We start from the raw sequence: 19,580 nt of genomic DNA, 5'->3' as shown, positions 1-19,580 counted from the left end.
CGATGTTTACCCTGGTTACCATTGTAAATGTAAAAAAAAAAAAAAGTACATACTTACATTCCGGTGTCTGTCCCGCGCCGTCAGCTTCCTGCACTGTCAGCGCCGGACGGCCGTAAAGCAGAGCGGTGACGTCACCGCTGTGCTTTATGGCCGGCCGGCGCTCACAGTCAGTGCGGGAAGCTGAGGCCAGGGGACAGACACAGGAATGTGAGTATGTACTGTTTGTTTATTTTTTACATTTACAATGGTAACCAGGGTAAACATCGGGTTACTAAGCGCGGCCCTGCACTTAGTAACCCGATGTTTACCCTGGTTACCAGTGAAGACATCGCGGAATCGGCGTCACACACGCCGATTCAGCGATGTCTGCGGGAGATCCAGCAACGAAATAAAGTTCTGGACTTTCCCCAGCGACCAACGATCTCCCAGCAGGGGCCTGATCGTTGGTCTCTGTCACGCATAACGATTTCGTTAACGATATCGTTGCTACGTCACAAAAAGCAACGATATCGTTATGTGTGACGGTACCTTAAGCCCTAAGAGATTACAGGGCCTAGTAAGAAAAGGGGATACAGATATACTCAACCACCATGTGGATCCATGATCATTCTAGCACGCAGGCACAGCAAAAGAAGCACAGCACATTTGTCTTGTGCCTTTTATGTCCAGCTAGAAGAGGTGTGTCCAGCCCCAGGTGTGTGGGGATGAGGTCACAAGTTTATTGTCCACTGGCCTAAAGGTACCTTCACACTAAACGATATCGCTAGCAATCCGTGACGTTGCAGCGTCCTCGCTAGCTATATCGTTTAGTTTGACACGCAGCAGCGATCAGAATCCTGCTGTGATGTCGTTGGTCGGGGCTAGAGGGCCAGACCTTTCTTTGGTCGCTGGATCTCCCGCTGACATCGTTGAATCGGCGTGTGTGACACCGATTCAGCGATGTCTTCGCTGGTAACCAGGGTAAACATCGGGTTACTAAACACAGGGCCGCGCTTAGTAACCCGATGTTTACCCTGGTTACCATCCTAAAAGTAAAAAAAACAAACGCTACATACTTACCTACCGCTGTCTGTCCCCGGCGCTTTGCTTCTCTGCTCTGGCTGTGAGCACAGCAGCCGGAAAGCAGAGCGGTGACGTCACCGCTCTGCTTTCCGGCTGCCCGGCGCTCACAGCCAGAGCAGAGAAGCAATGCACCGGAGGACAGAAAGCGGTAGGTAAGTATGTAGCGTTTGTTTTTTTTACTTTTAGGATGGTAACCAGGGTAAACATCGAGTTACTAAGCGTGGCCCTGCGCTTAGTAACCCGATGTTTACCCTGGTTACCGGCATCGTTGGTCGCTGGAGAGCGGTCTGTGTGACAGCTCTCCAGCGACCAAACAGCGACGCTGCTGCGATCCGGATCGTTGTCTGGATCGCTGCAGCGTCGTTTAGTGTGAAGGTACCTTAAGCCCTAAATGAAACCTGATATACCAGCTTGAGGAGGGGGCTACTGAGCACATGTAGGGGAATTATATATCACTAAACACATTTCTACGTAAAGATATACATTTTGGAACACTTCCCTTCTACAGTGGTAGACAGAGATGTGGGGGGAAATGTAGGGTGATATAAACCTGTGAAGAGCTTTGTGTGGAAGAGTGTTACGTTTATATTCAATTATGTAGCAGATACGCAATAAGTGCAAATACTGGCACGTAGTAGCTGCATCAGTGTAGCTGGTAGAGATAAGCATGTTCCTGGCTGTTGAATTCATGATAGATTGGAGTGGGGAGATTTTAGTAAAAAAGCTCTGTTCTTGTGGTCAATGTATTAAGCTTGGTTTTGTATATATATATATATATATATATATATATATATATATATATATATATATATATTTATATATATACATATCTACTATATAAAGCTGAATGTGTGTGTGTGTGTGTATGTCCGGGATTGGCATCTGCACCGTCGCAGCTACAGCCACAAAATTTTGCACAGTCACACGTCTGGACCCTGAGAGCGTCATAGGCTATATTGTGAGATGAAATTTTAACCCCGCGCGTTCCAATTCACCAAACAATTTTGCCCCTATGTACATAATGGGGAAAAAAGTGAAAGGAAAAGTGTTGGAAGCGTCGCAGCTACAGCAACAAAATTTTGCACAGTCACACGTCTGGACCCTGAGAGCGTCATAGGCTACGTTGTGAGGTGAAATTTTAACCCCGCGCTTTCCAATTCACCAAACAATTTTGCCCCTATCTACATAATGGGGAAAAAAGTGAAAGGAAAAGTGTTGGAGGCGTCGCAGCTACAGAAACAAAATTTTGCACAGTCACACGTCTGGACCCTGAGAGCGTCATAGGCTACGTTGTGAGGTGAAATTTTAACCCCGCGCGTTCCAATTCACCAAACAATTTTGCCCCTATCTACATAATGGGGAAAAAAGTGAAAGGAAAAGTGTTGGAAGCGTCGCAGCTACAGCAACAAAATTTTGCACAGTCACACGTCTGGACCCTGAGAGCGTCATAGGCTACGTTGTGAGGTGAAATTTTAACCCCGCGCGTTCCAATTCACCAAACAATTTTGCCCCTATCTACATAATGGGGAAAAAGTGAAAGGAAAAGTGTTGGAAGCGTCGCAGCTACAGCAACAAAATTTTGCACAGTCACACGTCTGGACCCCGAGAGCGTCATAGGCTATGTTGTGAGGTGAAATTTTAACCCCGCACTTTCCAATTCACCAAACAATTTTGCCCCTATCTACATAATGGGAAAAAATGAAAGGAAAAGTGTAGGAGGCAAATTGACAGCTGCCAGATGTGAACAAGGGGGACTTAAAGAATGAGAGCGATGGCGCCAAAGAGTATATACCGTACAGTTGCTAAGGTGGGGCCTCGACATGGGATACTCACCACACACGGGGATATGAACACACACAAAATGCGCCACACACTAGCACGTGCTTGAACACATATTACCCTCAGCACACATTTCACCACAAATACACCAACCTCGCCACATAAAAGTCAAAACAGAAAAGTCGCCACTCAAAACTCGCCACGCGCAGAACTCGCCACATGCAAAAACTAGGCTCTTGCAAAACTCGCCACAAGTGCAAAATTCTCCTCATGAAAAACTCGCCACACGCAAAACTTGCACACGCGGAAAAATTGCCACATGCACAAAAGTTGCAACACATGCAAAAGTTGCCTCACACAAAACTTGCACATACTCAAAAGGCACCACACATAATACTCGCAACGCGCAAAACTCGCCATGCGCAAAACTTGCTGCACACAACTTGCTACACTAACCTGTCACATGTAACTCGACACACAAAAAGTTGCTACACGCATGTTGCTACACAAAACTCATCTCACAAAAGTCGCTACATGCATGTCGCCACACGCAACTCAACACACACAACTTGACAAACGAAACTCGATCTAAAACACACACAAGTCTGGTATTATCCTTCAAAAATAAAAATCTGATTAATAAGCAGACAAACTACAACAATTGCACCATATAGGAAATACGGCAGCTGTCAGTCACATGACCTGTCTATTATGTGTATGTGTGAGCTAATATATACTGCCAGGGGGAGGGCTTCCTGTTGGCTGGGGATTTATCAGGCTGCCAATTTAGCTTACAAATACTGAGGTAAAAATACTGAGCAAATAACGTGTGAACGAGGTCTAATACAGGAGGAGATGACACACAGGTATATACTATATACAGGGGAGATGACACACAGATATATACTATATACAGGAGAGATGACACACAGGTATATACTATATAGAGGAGGAGATGACATATAGGTACATATATATACAGGAGGAGATGACATACAGGTATATACTATATACAGGAGGAGATGACATACAGGTATATGCTATATATAGAAGATGACATGCAGGTATATACTATATGCAGGAGGAGATGACACTCAGATATATACTGTATACAGGGGAGATGACACACAGGTATATACTATATACAGGAGGAGATGACATACAGGTATATGCTATATATAGAAGATGACATGCAGGTATATACTATATGCAGGAGGAGATGACACTCAGATATATACTATATACAGGGGAGATGACACACAGGTATATACTATATACAGGAGGAGATGACATACAGGTATATACTATATATAGAAGGAGATGACATTCAGGTATATACTATATATAGGGGAGATGACACACAGCAGGTATATACTATATACAGGGGAGATGACATACAGGTATATACTATATACAGGAGATGACATACAGATGTATACTATATATAAGGGAGATGACAAACATGTATATACTGAGGTGATGAGGTGAAAATGAGAGGTGTGAGGTGAAAATGAAAAGGTGTGAGTGCAAAATGAGAGAAGTGAGGAAAAATAGTGGAGTGATCAGAAAATGACAGATGTGAGGTTGAAATGACAAGTGTTAGGGGGGAATGAGAGGAGTGAGGGAGAAAATGAGAGATGTGAGGGGGAAAATGAAAGATGTGATTGGGAAAATGAGAGGCGTGATGGGAAAATAAGAGAAGTGAGGTGCTATAACTAACCACAGATATTTACTATGCCCAGGCAACGCCGGGCTCTTCAGCTAGTACATATATATATATATATACATATATATATATATATATATATATATATATATATATATATATACACACACAGTACAGACCAAAAGTTTGGACACATCTTCTCATTTAAAGATTTTTCTGTATTTTCATGACTATGAAAATTGTAGATTCACACTGAAGGCATCAAATCTATGAATTAACACATGTGGAATTATATACTTAACAAAAAAGTGTGAAATAACTGAAATTATGTCTTACTAGATGGTGGCCCGATTCTAACGCATCGGGTATTCTAGAATATGTATGTATGTATGTATATAGCCCTGGGCTGTTGTATACTGCGTGGGCTGTGTTATATACTGCGTGGGCTATGCTATATATTACGTGGGCTGTGTTATATAGTACGTGGCTGTGTTATATACTGCATGTCTGCTATATACTACATGGCTCCTATATACGATGTGGCCTGTGCTATATACTATGTGGCTGCTATATACATACATACATATTGTAGAATACCCGATGCGTTAATACAGGCCACGCAGTATATAACACAGCCCACGCAGTATATAACACAGCCCACGCAGTATATAACACTGCCCACGTAGTATATAACACTGCCCACGTAGTATATAGCAGCCACGCAGTATATAACACAGCCCACGTAGTATATAGCACAGCCCACGCAGTATATAACACAGGCCACGGAGTATATAACACAGGCCACGCAGTACATAACACAGCCCAGGTAATATATAGCACAGCCCACGCAGTGCATAATACAGAGCCCACATAGTATATAACACAGCCCACGCAGTATATAACACAGCCCATGTAGTATATAACACTGGCCACGTAGTATATAGCAGCCTCGCAGTATATAACACAGCCGACGTAGTATATAGCAGTGTGGGCACCATATTCCTGTTAAAAAAATAATTAAAATAAAAAATACTTATATACTCACCCGCCGGCATCCAGCGAAGCTGTCCCGATGCGCGCGCGGCTGCTGCCAGCTTCCGTTCCCAGTGATGCATTGCGAAATTACCTAGATGACTTAGCAGTCTCACGAGACCGCTAAGTCTTCTGGGTGATTTCGCAATGCATCTCTGGGAACAGAAGCTGGCGGCAGCCCCGTGCGCATCGGCGGACGACGGAAGGTGAAAATAGCAGGTTTTTTTTTAATTATTATTTTTTACATGAGATCTTTTTACTATTGATGCTGCATATGCAGAAAGCTTGGTTCTATTTCAGTATCTACTTACTAAACTTGGTTCTTGTACCATATCTATGTAGTAAACTTTTTCCTAGAACCCCTAGCAAAAATTATGCAATCACCGACCTTGGAGGATGTTCATTCAGTTGTTTAATTTTGTAGAAAAAAAGCAGATTACGGACATGGCACAAAACTAAAGTCATTTCAAATGGCAACTTTCTGGCTTTAAGAAACACTAAAAGAAATCAAGAACAAAAAATGTGGTAGTCAGTAATGGTTACTTTTTTAACCAAGCATAGGGGAAAAATTATGGAATCACTCAATTCTGAGGAAAAAATTATGGAATCACCCTGTAAATTTTCATACCCAAAAGTAACACCTGCATCAAATTAGATCTGCTCATTAGTCTGCATCTAAAAATGAGTGCTCACACCTTGGAGAGCTGTTGAACCAAGTGGACTGACATGAATCATGGCTCCAAATGAGAGATATCAATTGAAAGAAAGGAGAGAATTATCAAACTCTTAAAAGAGGGTAAATCATCATGCAATGTTGCAAAAGATGTTGGTTGTTCAGAGTCAGCTGTGTCTAAAATCTGGACCAAATACAAACAACATGGGAAGGTTGTTAAAGGCAAACATACTGGTAGACCAAGGTAGATCAAAGCATCAAGACCAGAAACTTAAAGCAATATGTCTCCAAAACAGGAAATGCACAACAAAACAAATGAGGAACGAATGGGTGGAAACTAGAGTCAACGTCTGTGACCGAACTGTAATAAACCGCCTAAAGGAAATGGGATTTACATACAGAAAAGCTAAACAAAAGCCATCATTAACACCTAAACAGAAAAAAACAAGGTTACAATGGGCTAAGGAAAAGCAATCGTGGACTGTGGATGACTGGATGAAAGTCATATTCAGTGATGAATCGCGAATCTGCATTGGGCAAGGTGATGATGCTGGAACTTTTTTTTGTGCCGTTCCAATGAGATTTATAAAGATGACTGCCTGAAGAGAACATGCAAATTTCCATAGTCATTGATGATATGGGGCTGCATGTCAGGTAAAGGCACTGGGGAGATGGCTGTCATTACATCTTCAATAAATGCACAAATTTATGTTGATGTTTTGGACACTTTTCTTATACATGAAGATGGAAACTCCCTTGACTTGGTCTTCTCCCGACTTTGCTCAGTGGATGATTTCACAAACTCCCCTCTCCCGCTCTCTGACCACAACCTTCTTTCATTCTCTATCAAGAACTGCCATCCTGCTCAGGTCACCCCCACTTTCCACACTTATAGAAACATACAGGCCATTAACACCCAGAAACTTATGAAGAACTTGCAGTCCTCATTGGCCCCTATCTCCTCCATCTCATGTCCTGATTCTGCATTGAAGCATTACAATGAAACCCTGCAAAGTGCTCTGGATGAAGCTGCTCCTCCTATACATAAAACAACTCGGCACAGACGGCAACAACCGTGGCACACGCTGCAAACACGTTTCCTGCAGCGGTGCTCCAGGTGCGCAGAACGTCTGTGGAGAAAATCTAATCTACCCGAAGATTTCATCCATTATAAGTTCATGCTAAAGACATACAATTCTGCCCTTCACCTCTCCAAACAAAGCTACTTCAACACCCTCATCACCTCCCTGTCCAATAACCCTAAACGTCTCTTTGACACGTTCCAGTCCCTACTCAACCCAAGAGAGCAGGCCCCAACCACGGATCTCCGTGCTGACGATCTGGCCAATTACCTCAAAGAAAAAATTGACCACATTCGACAGGAAATCATCTCCCAATCTCTTCATACCATGCACTGTCCTCCCTCCCCCACTGCATCTAGTTCACTCTCTGACTTTGAACCAGTTACAGAAGAAGAAGTAAGCAGGCTCCTTGCATCTTCTCACCCGACCACTTGCACCAGTGACCCCATTCCATCACATCTCCTCCAGTCCCTTTCCCCGGCTGTCACCTCTCACCTAACAAAAATATTCAACCTTTCCCTCACTTCCGGTATTTTTCCCTCCTCATTTAAGCATGCCATCATACATCCATTACTTAAAAAACCATCCCTCGATCAAAACTGTGCCGCTAATTATAGACCTGTCTCTAATCTTCCCTTCATCTCTAAACTCCTCGAACGCCTGGTCCACTCCCGTCTTACCCGCTATCTCTCAGATAACTCTCTTCTCGACCCTCTTCAATCTGGCTTCCGCTCTTTACACTCTACTGAAACTGCCCTCACTAAAGTCTCTAATGACCTACTAACAGCTAAATCTAATGGTCACTACTCCATGCTAATTCTCTTGGATCTCTCTGCAGCATTCGACACTGTGGATCATCAGCTCCTCCTCACTATGCTCCGCTCCATCGGCCTCAAGGACACCGTTCTCTCCTGGTTCTCCTCCTATCTCTCTGACCGATCCTTCACTGTATGTTTTGCTGGTTCCTCCTCCTCTCACCTTCCCCTTACTGTTGGGGTTCCTCAAGGATCAGTCCTAGGCCCTCTTCTCTTCTCGTTGTATACTGCCCCTATTGGACAAACAATCAGTAGATTTGGTTTCCAGTACCATCTCTATGCTGACGACACCCAATTATACACTTCTTCTCCTGATATCACACCGACCTTTTTAGAAAACACCAGTGATTGTCTTACCGCTGTCTCTAACATCATGTCCTCCCTCTATCTGAAACTAAACCTGTCAAAAACTGAACTCATCGTATTCTCTCCCTCTACTAACCTACCTTTGCCTGACATTGCCATCTCCGTATGCGGTTCCACCATTACTCCAAAGCAACATGCCCGCTGCCTTGGGGTCATCCTTGATTCTGACCTTTCATTCACCCCCTACATCCGATCACTGGCTCGCTCTTCTTACCTGCATCTCAAAAACATTTCTAGAATTCGCAATTTTCTTACTTTCGACTCTGCAAAAACTCTGACTGTTTCACTTATTCATTCTCGTCTGGACTATTGTAACTCTCTACTAATCGGCCTCCCTCTTGCAAAACTCTCCCCTCTCCAATCTGTCCTGAATACTGCAGCCAGGATCATATTCCTCACCAACCGTTACACCGATGCCTCTACCCTGTGCCAGTCATTACACTGGCTACCCATCCACTCCAGAATCCAGTACAAAACTACTACCCTCATCCACAAAGCACTCCATGGCTCAGCACCACCCTACATCTCCTCCCTGGTATCAGTCTACCACCCTATCCGTGCCCTCCGCTCCGCTAATGACCTCAGGTTAGCATCCTCAATAATCAGAACCTCCCACTCCCGTCTCCAAGACTTTACACGTGCTGCGCCGATTCTTTGGAATGCACTACCTAGGTTAATACGATTAATCCCCAATCCCCACAGTTTTAAGCGTGCCCTAAAAACTCATTTGTTCAGACTGGCCTACCGCCTCAATGCATTAACCTAACGATCCCTGTGTGGCCTATTTATAATAAAAAAAAAAAAAAAAAGGTTCCTCGCATCATGTTCTCATACACTTTATGCAGTATTAGCCCTCTGTGTCTGTACTGCTACATACTTAGGCTGATAACTGGTTCATGCAGCTTTACATGAACACCTGAGCCTTACACTATAGCTGGTCCGAATAACTAAAGCAATTGTTACCATCCACCTCTCGTGTCTCCCCTTTTCCCCATAGTTTGTAAGCTTGCGAGCAGGGCCCTCACTCCTCCTGGTATCTGTTTTGAACTGTGATTTCTGTTATGCTGTAATGTCTATTGTCTGTACAAGTCCCCTCTAGAATTTGTAAGAATATGTTGGCGCTATATAAATAAAAATTATTATTATTATTATTATTATTATTATCCCATCAATTGAAAGGATGTTTGGGGTTAATGAAATCATTTTTCAAGATGATAATGCATCCTGCCATAGAGCAAAAACTGTGAAAACATTCCTTGAAAAAAGACACATAAGGTCAATGTCATGGCCTGCAAATAGTCCGGATCTCAATCCAATTGAAAATCTTTGTTGGAAGTTGAAGAAAATGGTCCATGACAAGACTCCAACCTGCAAAGATGATCTGGCAACAGCAATCAGAGAAAGTTGGAGCCAGATTGATGAAGAGTACTGTTTGACACTCAATAAGTCCATGCTTCAGAGACTGCAAGCTGTTATAAAAGCCAGAGGTGGTGCAACAAAATACTAGTGATGTGTTGGAGTGTTTGTTTGTTTTTCATGATTCCATAATTTTTCCTCAGAATTGAGTGATTCCATAATTTTTTCCCTATGCTTGGTTAAAAAAGTAACCATTACTATCACATTTTTTGTTCTTGATTTCTTCTAGTGTTTCTTAAAGCCAGAAAGTTGCCATTTGAAATCACTTTAGTTTTCTGCCATGTCTGTGATCTTTTTTTCTACAAAATTAAACAACTGAATGAGCATCCTCCAAGGCCGGTGATTCCATAATTTTTGCCAGAGGTTGTAATACCATATCTATGTAGTATGTATGGTTCTGGTACTGTATGTATGTGGTAAGCTCAGTTCTACCACATCTGTTGCAAGCTTTTACTAACAGCTTAGTTGGGAATCAAGGATTGTACTTAGATGTGTGATCACAGTGTGAAGTCAACACGCAGCAGCCAGAGATAAACAGCTCAAGGATGGAGCACTGCTGATGGGCAGGTGCTGTGTGCTTGACTCTCTGCCTAATATTTGTAACCCAGACCCTGATATTAGTTGTTAACCAACTTTCCTTAACTCATGAAAAACAAATCTGCTTCGTTATGCAGCAATAAAGAAAAGGAGGATGTAAAACTAGGCAGGTTTACCATTCTGCAGTCTAGGAAAGTTGGTTGAAAAGTAAAAGTTATTGCTAAGTGTAAACTTTCTTTTGCTCCAGAGGAAAGTGTCAAAGTGATGTGACTGATGTGACAGTGATGTGACAGTGGTGTCATAGTGATGTGACAGTGGTGTCATAGTGATGTGACAGTGATGTCATAGTGATGTGACAGTGATGTCATAGTGATGTGGCAGTGATGTCATAGTGATGTGACAGTGATGTGACAGTGATGTCATAGTGATGTGGCAGTGATGTCATAGTGATGTGACAGTGGTGTCATAGTGATGTCATAGTGATGTGACAGTGATGTCATAGTGATGTCATAGTGATGTGACAGTGATGTGACAGTGGTGTCATAGTGATGTCATAGTGATGTGACAGTGATGTCATAGTGATGTGACAGTGATGTCATAGTGATGTCACAGTGATGTAACAGTGATGTCATAGTGATGTGACAGTGATGTGACAGTGGTGTCATAGTGATGTCATAGTGATGTGACAGTGATGTCATAGTGATGTCACAGTGATGTGACAGTGATGTCATAGTGATGTGACAGTGATGTGACAGTGGTGTCATAGTGATGTGACAGTGATGTCATAGTGATGTGACAGTGATGTCATAGTGATGTCACAGTGATGTGACAGTGGTGTCATAGTGATGTCATAGTGATGTGACAGTGATGTCATAGTGATGTGACAGTGGTGTCATAGTGATGTCATAGTGATGTGACAGTGGTGTCATAGTGATGTGACAGTGATGTCAGTGATAGTAAATATAGGAAAACTGACTGAACAGCAATCTAGTCTGAACTGGTGCATAACCAAAAAAGTCATATAGCAAATAGATCAATGGCTGCACTCAAAATGTACTGTGCTAAAGCAAGGAAATGTGCGATACATGAAATGTGAATAGCATAATGGCTTGTGAAATTTATGAAAAAACACATCAGATTCTTAGCACAAGATTTGGTCAAAAGTTGTGAGCCCATCCACCAACGTCAAGGTAATCTCAGAACGGATGGGTACCTGAGCTGACTGCCTAGTGTGAACACTTACCTATGGCTAATAACATGGTAAAGCCTGCTTTTATAGGAAGGTCGAAACCAACTGTGTTTGGATTTTTATTACATCCAAACACAGTTGGTTTCGACTTTCCTATATAAGCAGGCTTTACCATGTTATTAGCCATAGGTAAGTGTTCACACTAGGCAGTCAGCTCAGGTACCCATCCGTTCTGAGATTACCTTGACGTTGGTGGATGGGCTCACAACTTTTGACCAAATCTTGTGCTAAGAATCTGATGTGTTTTTTCATAAATTTCACAAGCCATTATGCTATTCACATTTCATGTATCGCACCTTTCCTTGCTTTAGCACAGTACATTTTGAGTGCAGCCTTTGATCTATTTGCTGAGTGATGTCAGTGGTGTCATAGTGATGTGACAGTGATGTCAGTGATGTGACAGTGATGTTTAAGTGATGTGCAGTGATGTCATAATGATGTCATAGAGATGTGACAGTGATGTCATAGTGATGTGCAGTGATGTCATAATGATGTGACAGTGATGGCATAGTGATGTGACAATGATGTCATAGTGATGTGACAGTGATGTCATAGTGATGTGACAGTGATGTTTAAGTGATGTGCAGTGATGTCATAATGATGTCAGTGATGTGACAGTGATGTGACAGTGATGTCATAGAGATGTGACAGTGATGTCATAGTGATGTGCAGTGATGTCATAATGATGTGACAGTGATGTCATAGTGATGTGACAATGATGTCATAGTGATGTGACAGTGATGTCATAGTGATGTGCAGTGATGTCATAATGATGTGACAGTGATGTCATAGTGATGTGACAATGATGTCATAGTGATGTGACAGTGATGTCATAGTGATGTGACAGTGATGTTTAAGTGATGTGCAGTGATGTCATAATGATGTCAGTGATGTGACAGTGATGTGACAGTGATGTCATAGAGATGTGACAGTGATGTCATAGTGATGTGCAGTGATGTCATAATGATGTGACAGTGATGTCATAATGATGTCATAGTGATGTGACAGTGATGTCTAAGTGATGTTATAGTGATGTGCAGTGATGTTATAGTGATGTCATAGTGATGTGCAGTGATGTCATAGTGATGTCACTAGTGCTGACAGCAGAGGAGTGTGTTGTAGACCCTTGGCCCCGTGGATCCCACTTGTGCACTCACTTATTTACCCCACAATGACGCCTCTCAGATCAGGTTTTATTTTACAGCAGCCGATCTCTCATTTAGAACTCAGAGGACAGGACCCCATTAGCCAGGACAGGACAGGACCCCATTAGCCAGGACAGGACAGGACCCCATTAGCCAGGACACCAGTGGTCCCCGAGTGACTGGTGCGGGTCAGGAGAAGACCCGGGACTGTGTGCTGCGATGAATGGCAGGCATTATTAGCGGTCCTGCAGATCCCCCCTCTCTGCTGCTCTCATATTTCAGCTCCATCCCCCCATCCCTCGTCCATGTAGCTGCAGGAGCAGAGCAGTATGCAGAGCGGCGGCTCGGGGGAACATGGCTGCAGTCGGTGCCTGGCTCCTTGTGCCCCTGTCCCTCTCCATCATGGGCGCTGTGCTGGCCGATGAGCTCTCCGTGGAGGAGGACATGTTCCCGGAGTCCGGGCTGCAGAAGCCCAGTGTCCTGGTCGCCATCATAGCCCGGAATGCTGCGCACACGCTGCCCTACTTCCTGGACTGCATCGATAAGCTGGACTACCCGAAGAGCAGGATGGCTATCTGGTGAGGGCAAGGCTGGCACATGACATGTGTGGGGCACTGCTCCTGGTGGAGGCTCCTCAGGGCACACAGGTATTGGCGCTGACTCCTCACCTGCTGGCCTCTCAGGTGCCATCTTCTCCTTGGACCCATGCTGCCCTGCAGAGGAATGTGCTCCTGGCACCTCAGCATCCTTCCTGTGCAGGGTCAGCAGCTCCATGTCTGGGGACAGGCAGAGGTTCACCTTTCATGGTGAGGACAGCAGTAGGTGGATGTTGGAGCATGGAAACATTACTCCAGAACAGGGGTCCACAGCCTGGGGTCACATGTGTCCATGATGCCTTTCTGTGCGGCCCCCAACCATATGGACACAACAGGTAGCGCAGAGGCGTAGTGGGGCTGGCGAATACTGATGGTGCCCTGTGGATACCCCAGACATCAGGAGAGTGCGGTCTCGTCCCCCGTTTGACAGTTCAGAGGGGCAGTCTGGGCATTGGACACTATGGGAATTGTGACACTTTAGGCACTATAAGCTCTAGTGTAGGAATCTATGAGGTGACCATGGCAGCTTCATTACCAGGATTTGTTCCCTCAGCTTTTGATGAGAATTTACAAGGCGATTTTCCTGCAAAATTCGAATTTAATAGAGAAATTGCTCCAAATATTCCTCTTGATTTTTGTTGGAAATGCTCAAACTAACGTGAAAAAGCCGCAATGTGAGTCCGCGCCCTGGGACCTTTCTCCCAATAAATTACATGGGAATATTTGAAGCGTTTTTTAATGTGGATTTTGGAGCTGAATCTATTTCTAAATTCTCCTAAAAACCTCTGTGTGTGTGAACGTACGATTAGAGAGCGGATTGGTGGAGACGTCCTGTGTAGAAGTGTACCGTCTACTTTCCTTATGCCACCATGAATGTCGCAGAAGCAAACACCTCATTAATTTCTATTGCAGCAGTTGGTTCAGTATAACAATGTGGCCCTTGGACCAAAAACGTTGTGCACCAGAGCTCTATAAGTAGTGAGAGAAGTTTCCTGGGTTCAGTTTTGCGCCCTCCAAATCTGAGTCACACTGAGAAATGGGTAGAAATGTTTGCGCCCCGTTATCCCATGTCTCCTCAGTCCGGGGCTGTCACACACCCAGTGATGGACTCCTAGCTGACTATTGGCGTCAAACAATTGGGAACATCTCATGAATCCATTTACTCAATTTTGTAATCCTGGATCTAAAGATTTAGTGGCAGAAGTAATATAGTGTCAGCGATCTGATTTCTGTGGTCGCAGTTCTGACCTTATGTAAAGGGTAATTGCACTTTTTAGAAAACTTTTAATATGTCATAAATTTTGGTTGTTGGAGGTCCGAGTCAATTACTGTGCATTCTTCTGCCATGTCTAGCCTGTTATTATTTGCTTGTGGTATTACTGGCCTTGTATTACATTTTATGGATGAATGTTTATTATGCATCCACTTCTCCAGTTTCTAACTTATGGGGCACTTAATGGAAACCTGTATAGAGATTGATACTGCCTGAAACATGGGTATCCTGAAAACAGACAAGATCGCTGTTGTCCATCTCACATTCAGACGTCAGAGGAAATCGGACTGAGACTGGACCACGATGCAAAGACTGTCTGCGAGTCTCCTGACCCAACTGTGACAGATTCATAGAAATATATCAAGCTGCACGCTTGGGTCATGTGACTTGCTGCCAGTCAGGACATTGCGGTCTGATTTCAGACTGATTTGCACGAATGTCTGATTGCGCTATTACTGTGAGAGGCTGTGATGTTTCAGAGAAATTATAGTTTAAAGGGAATCTGTCTCCTCCAGGACATATATGACCTATTAATATGGGGATACAGGTTATAGAAATGTTACACTAGTCCTTCCTGTATGCCTCATATTAATGGTCTGGATGCTGAGAAATCTTATATTCTTTCTTTAAGTTAATGATATCTTCCAGGCTCTGGGGTGTGCGGTGCCTGGAATGAATTCCTGCCTCCTCTCCTCATTACGATACTACCCTCCCATCAGCATCAGTTGTGGCCCCGGAATCCTGCGCCCTGCTCCCCCTCAGAAATCCATACCTCTTCCTCCCTTCTATGGGTGCTGCACTCGGGGATCTTCTGCGCAGGCGCCGGCGCGTCCTATGAAGTGCTCTCCCCATTTTCTCCCTGCATAGTCATCACCTTGTACACATGGTTCCTAGTGATGACTATGCAGGGAGGACGTGGGGAGAGCACCTTATTGGCGCGCACGTCGGTTGTCACAGTGACTCACTGGCAACTGTGCAGAAGATCCCTGAATGCAGTGCCCACAGAAGGGAGGAAGATGTAGGTATTGTGGATGGAGTGCAGGCGTGGGATTTCAGCACCAGAACTGACGTGCATGGGAGGGGGTAGTATTACAATGAAGATAGGAGGCAGGGATATCTTCCAGGCTCCCGGGTGAGCGGGGTGCATATTAATAGGTCATATAGGTTCCAGAGGATGACAGATTCCCTTTAAAAACCAACTAGGCACATGGAAGCTAATGGGCATAGGGAGAAGAGTCCAGTGGGTGTCTCCTCCAGCTTCTCCCCGCCCCGCTTATCTTAATTGACCAGACGTCTCTATTATTGCATAAGAAGTCAGCTGTCAGTCAAGTAGAGTTGGGCGGGAGAAGCTGAAGGGAGTCGCCCAGTGGACTCCATCCTCTGTGGCCTCATTTTTCACACTGTGTTTTGAGCTTGCTTTTTTTAAATAAAAGAGCCTGTCTGTATTCCACGTTACCCTTGGTTCAAGCAGTATCAGATAAGAATCTCCTGATCGGTCCCCTTAAACTCCAAAGTTTCCATGGCAGTTCAATAAAGTGTTCTTTTCATAGTCTTTTCCTGATATGATGAGTCATGTTGCCCTCTGAACCCTCCATGATGTACCACTAAGTGTAGATGGGCATATTCAGTGTACAGTGTAAGGTAGAGCCAGCTATGTGGAGCAGTAACACTCCATTTATATTCGGGTCTAGGTTGTGTTTGTTATTGTAGCTGCTCTTTATACTGATATTGTATTTGTTTACTTTGTTTCTTGTAAACGATTGATTTTGATTATGAACACTCCATCTGGGATCCATTATAGTCCATCAAGTCATGACTTCATGATGCACTCAATTGTATCTGCGTCTTCTCATTTTCATTTCCAATCTAAGTTGTATTTTCTGCAGTTTCCCAGGTAAATTATTGAGGTTGTCCCACCATCTTCTGCAGGGGTTCACTGCTCCTTAGCCTCCATGCTTCCTGCATGCTCGGGGGTGGTACGCTCCTTCTTCATAGACAGTTTGGACAAGGACATTGGGGCACACAATGCCTTGACTGGCAGTGATTGGCTGCAGAAGTCACTTACTGTAGTAATGGTGTCACTGCTGCCATGTTATTGAATATTAAGGCTAGTAGCGGAGAGAGTGCTTTAATCACTCCCATGTACATTAGAAAAAAATTAAGGTTCATTTTTGGTGAGATTGGTTGACCATCTAATAAGTACAGGTGCCTCCTGATCTTCCGGCAGATAATTCACTACCAGATGAGTCTGGCTTCAACTTACTATGTTCTCCCTATGGAAAATGCATGACTCAGTGGTTAATAGCGCTGGGGTCCTGTGTTCAAACCCCACCAAGTACAACATCTGCAAGGAGTTTGTATGTTCTCCCCATGTTTGCGTGGGTTTCCTCCGGGTTCTCTGGTTTCCTCCCACATTCCACAGACATATTAATAGGGATTCTAGATTGTGAGCCCATCGAGGACAGCAATGATAATGTGTGCAAACTGTAAAGCGCTGTGGAATGTGTTGGCACTATATAAGCAATGCATAATAAATAAATAATACAATAATAATAACTTTCTTGAGTATGGTGAATGGTCGGCATAATGAGCATTCGGCCAACAGTTATCCAAGGTGTTTGGCTAGCTCAAGGTTGACTTTGTTATGTTGTATTTTTAGATTGCACGCCTGTCTTCTAGAAATCTCAACCTGGAGATCGCCTGTAATAGTTTTTGAAGTTCATAGAAGCTCGAGCTTACTACCTGCTGAGCAGTCCCATGAATAAGAAGGGTAAAAACACATCTAACAATGGAAACAAGTGGAATGTGCACTGTCCGTTCTGCTCAGTGTCTCCTGGGTAGGAGACAATAGTTTCTGGATTTAAGCACTTTTCATGTATAGGCCAGGGTCACACTTGCGAGTGTGATGCGAGAAACTCATGCATCAATACCTGGCAATGCCGCCAGGCCTCGGGACCGGAGTGTGCGGCTGCATGTATTTCTACGTATGTATTTCTATGCAGCTGAACACTCCTGGTCCCGAGTGGCAGCGGCAGTGCCGGGTATTGATGCGAAAGACTCGCAAGTGTGCCCTCGACTTAATAGCGATATCTGCATTTGTTATCACAGCTGTGGATAACGCTTTAGGGTAGGTTACATGACCGTTTTCTCCATGGTCGTGTCCATGTCCATGTAAATCGGACTGCGATCAGAAGTTATCAAAGTGCGATCTGATTTTTTTCACAGACCCATAAACTTGTATTGCTGATTTTGATCTAACATTTGGATCAAAAATAAATCTTTCTTTCTTCTTTTATTTTTTTAAAAGACATCTCCAATTTTTTTTTATGCAGACCACTCCACCTGAGAAAAAAATTGGACAGCCCTATAGAATATCATATAGTGTTATCTGTGAGAACCACAGATAGCATTTGGCCAAGGAGGTCAGTTGTGTGCACAAGCCCTTATAATAAAGACAGTAAAGAATATCTACTAAGTATAGAAGCCAAATTACACACGTCTGCAATTGTAAAATTGTTTGAAAAGTAACAGGTGTTTTTTATATACGTTTGATCTCTGAACTCAGAGAAAAAATATAAAAAGAATTCCATCACATCCAGTTCTTTAATGAACCCTGACCCCATAGGCTTTTTCTTGCACCATACTTTGACCCCTTTGTGAGACCGTTGGTGGATGATTCGGGTGTCATTAGATGTTTTTTTTTTGGAAAGTTCAAAGAAAAAAAGTCAGACGCACAATCAGCCCCGACACACCTGTGCTCCACCTCCAGACAGCGTTGTATTTGCCACTACAGAATTGGGTGCTCGTAGAAAACAGAAAAAGATATCTCCAATAGTGCAATAAACAAGAAGACGAGCACTCACCATCTGTGCAAAAGGTCTTTCCTTTATTGAGGCTTCATGTTAAAAAAAAAGCAGGATACAGCAGGGAGAACCTGAGGTTCCTATGACAATCACAATGACATCAGAGCACAGCTTTCATTTTACCTCAGCAGTACAAAAACTGAAAGCTGCACTGTGATTGGTTGCTGTGGGGAGCAAAGACAGATTTTCTTTTATTATTCCATGGTGCTTTACATGTGAGGAGGGGTATACATAATAAAAACAAGTACAATAATCTTGAACAATACAAGTCATAACTGGTAGAGGAGGAGAGAGGACCCTGCCCGCGAGGGCTCACAATCTACAACGGATGGGTGAGGATGCAGTAGGTAAGGATAGAGCTGGTCATGTGGCGGTTTGGTCGATCGGTGGTTACTGCAGGTTGTAGGCTTGTCGGAAGAGGTAGGTTTTCAGGCTCTTTTTGAAGGTTTCGATGGTAGGCGAGAGTCTGATATGTTGTGGTAGAGGGTTCCAGAGTAGGGGTGATGCGCGAGAGAAATCTTGTATGCGATTGTGGGAAGAGGAGATAAGAGAGGAGTAGAGAAGGAGATCTTGTGAGGATCGGAGGTTGCGTGCAGGAAAGTACCGGGAGATGAGGTCACAGATGTATGGAGGAGACAGGTTGTGGATGGCTTTGTACGTCATGGTTAGGGTTTTGTACTGGAGTCTCTGGGTAATGGGGAGCCAGTGAAGGGATTAACAGAGGGGAGAGGCCGGGGAATAGCGGGGGGACAGGTGGATTAGTTGGGCAGCAGAATTTAGAATAGATTGGAGGGGTGCAAGCGTGTTAGAGGGGAGGCCACAAAGCAGGAGATTACAGTAGTCGAGGCAGGAGATGATGAGGGCATGGACTAGGGTTTTTGCAGATTCTTGGTTTAGGAATGTACGAATCCGTGAAATATTTTTGAGTTGAAGGCGGCAGGAAGTGGAAATGGCTTGGATATGCGGATATACCATGATTCCCTTCAGTATTTAGTGGTTGTGGTGGATTAAGCTTCTGTTTGTAAC

The 19,580-nt window shown here is 43.8% G+C and overlaps 1 protein-coding gene across 1 annotated transcript in view; it reads left to right on the top strand.

The window, feature by feature from the left end:
- The first annotated feature begins 12,764 nt into the window (after positions 1-12,764).
- The window catches only part of COLGALT2 (collagen beta(1-O)galactosyltransferase 2), a 328,242-nt gene continuing 321,426 nt past the window's right edge, over positions 12,765-19,580 (top strand). The window contains exon 1 of the mRNA XM_069737258.1: positions 12,765-13,400. Within this exon, the coding sequence (XP_069593359.1) occupies positions 13,177-13,400 (224 nt within the window). The 5' untranslated portion in view covers positions 12,765-13,176. The remainder of the gene's footprint in view (positions 13,401-19,580) is intronic.

The sequence above is a fragment of the Ranitomeya imitator genome, chromosome 8 (assembly GCF_032444005.1).
Source record: "Ranitomeya imitator isolate aRanImi1 chromosome 8, aRanImi1.pri, whole genome shotgun sequence".
Classification (NCBI taxonomy): domain Eukaryota; kingdom Metazoa; phylum Chordata; class Amphibia; order Anura; family Dendrobatidae; genus Ranitomeya; species Ranitomeya imitator.
This window is presented reverse-complemented; position numbering and strand designations above follow the sequence as displayed.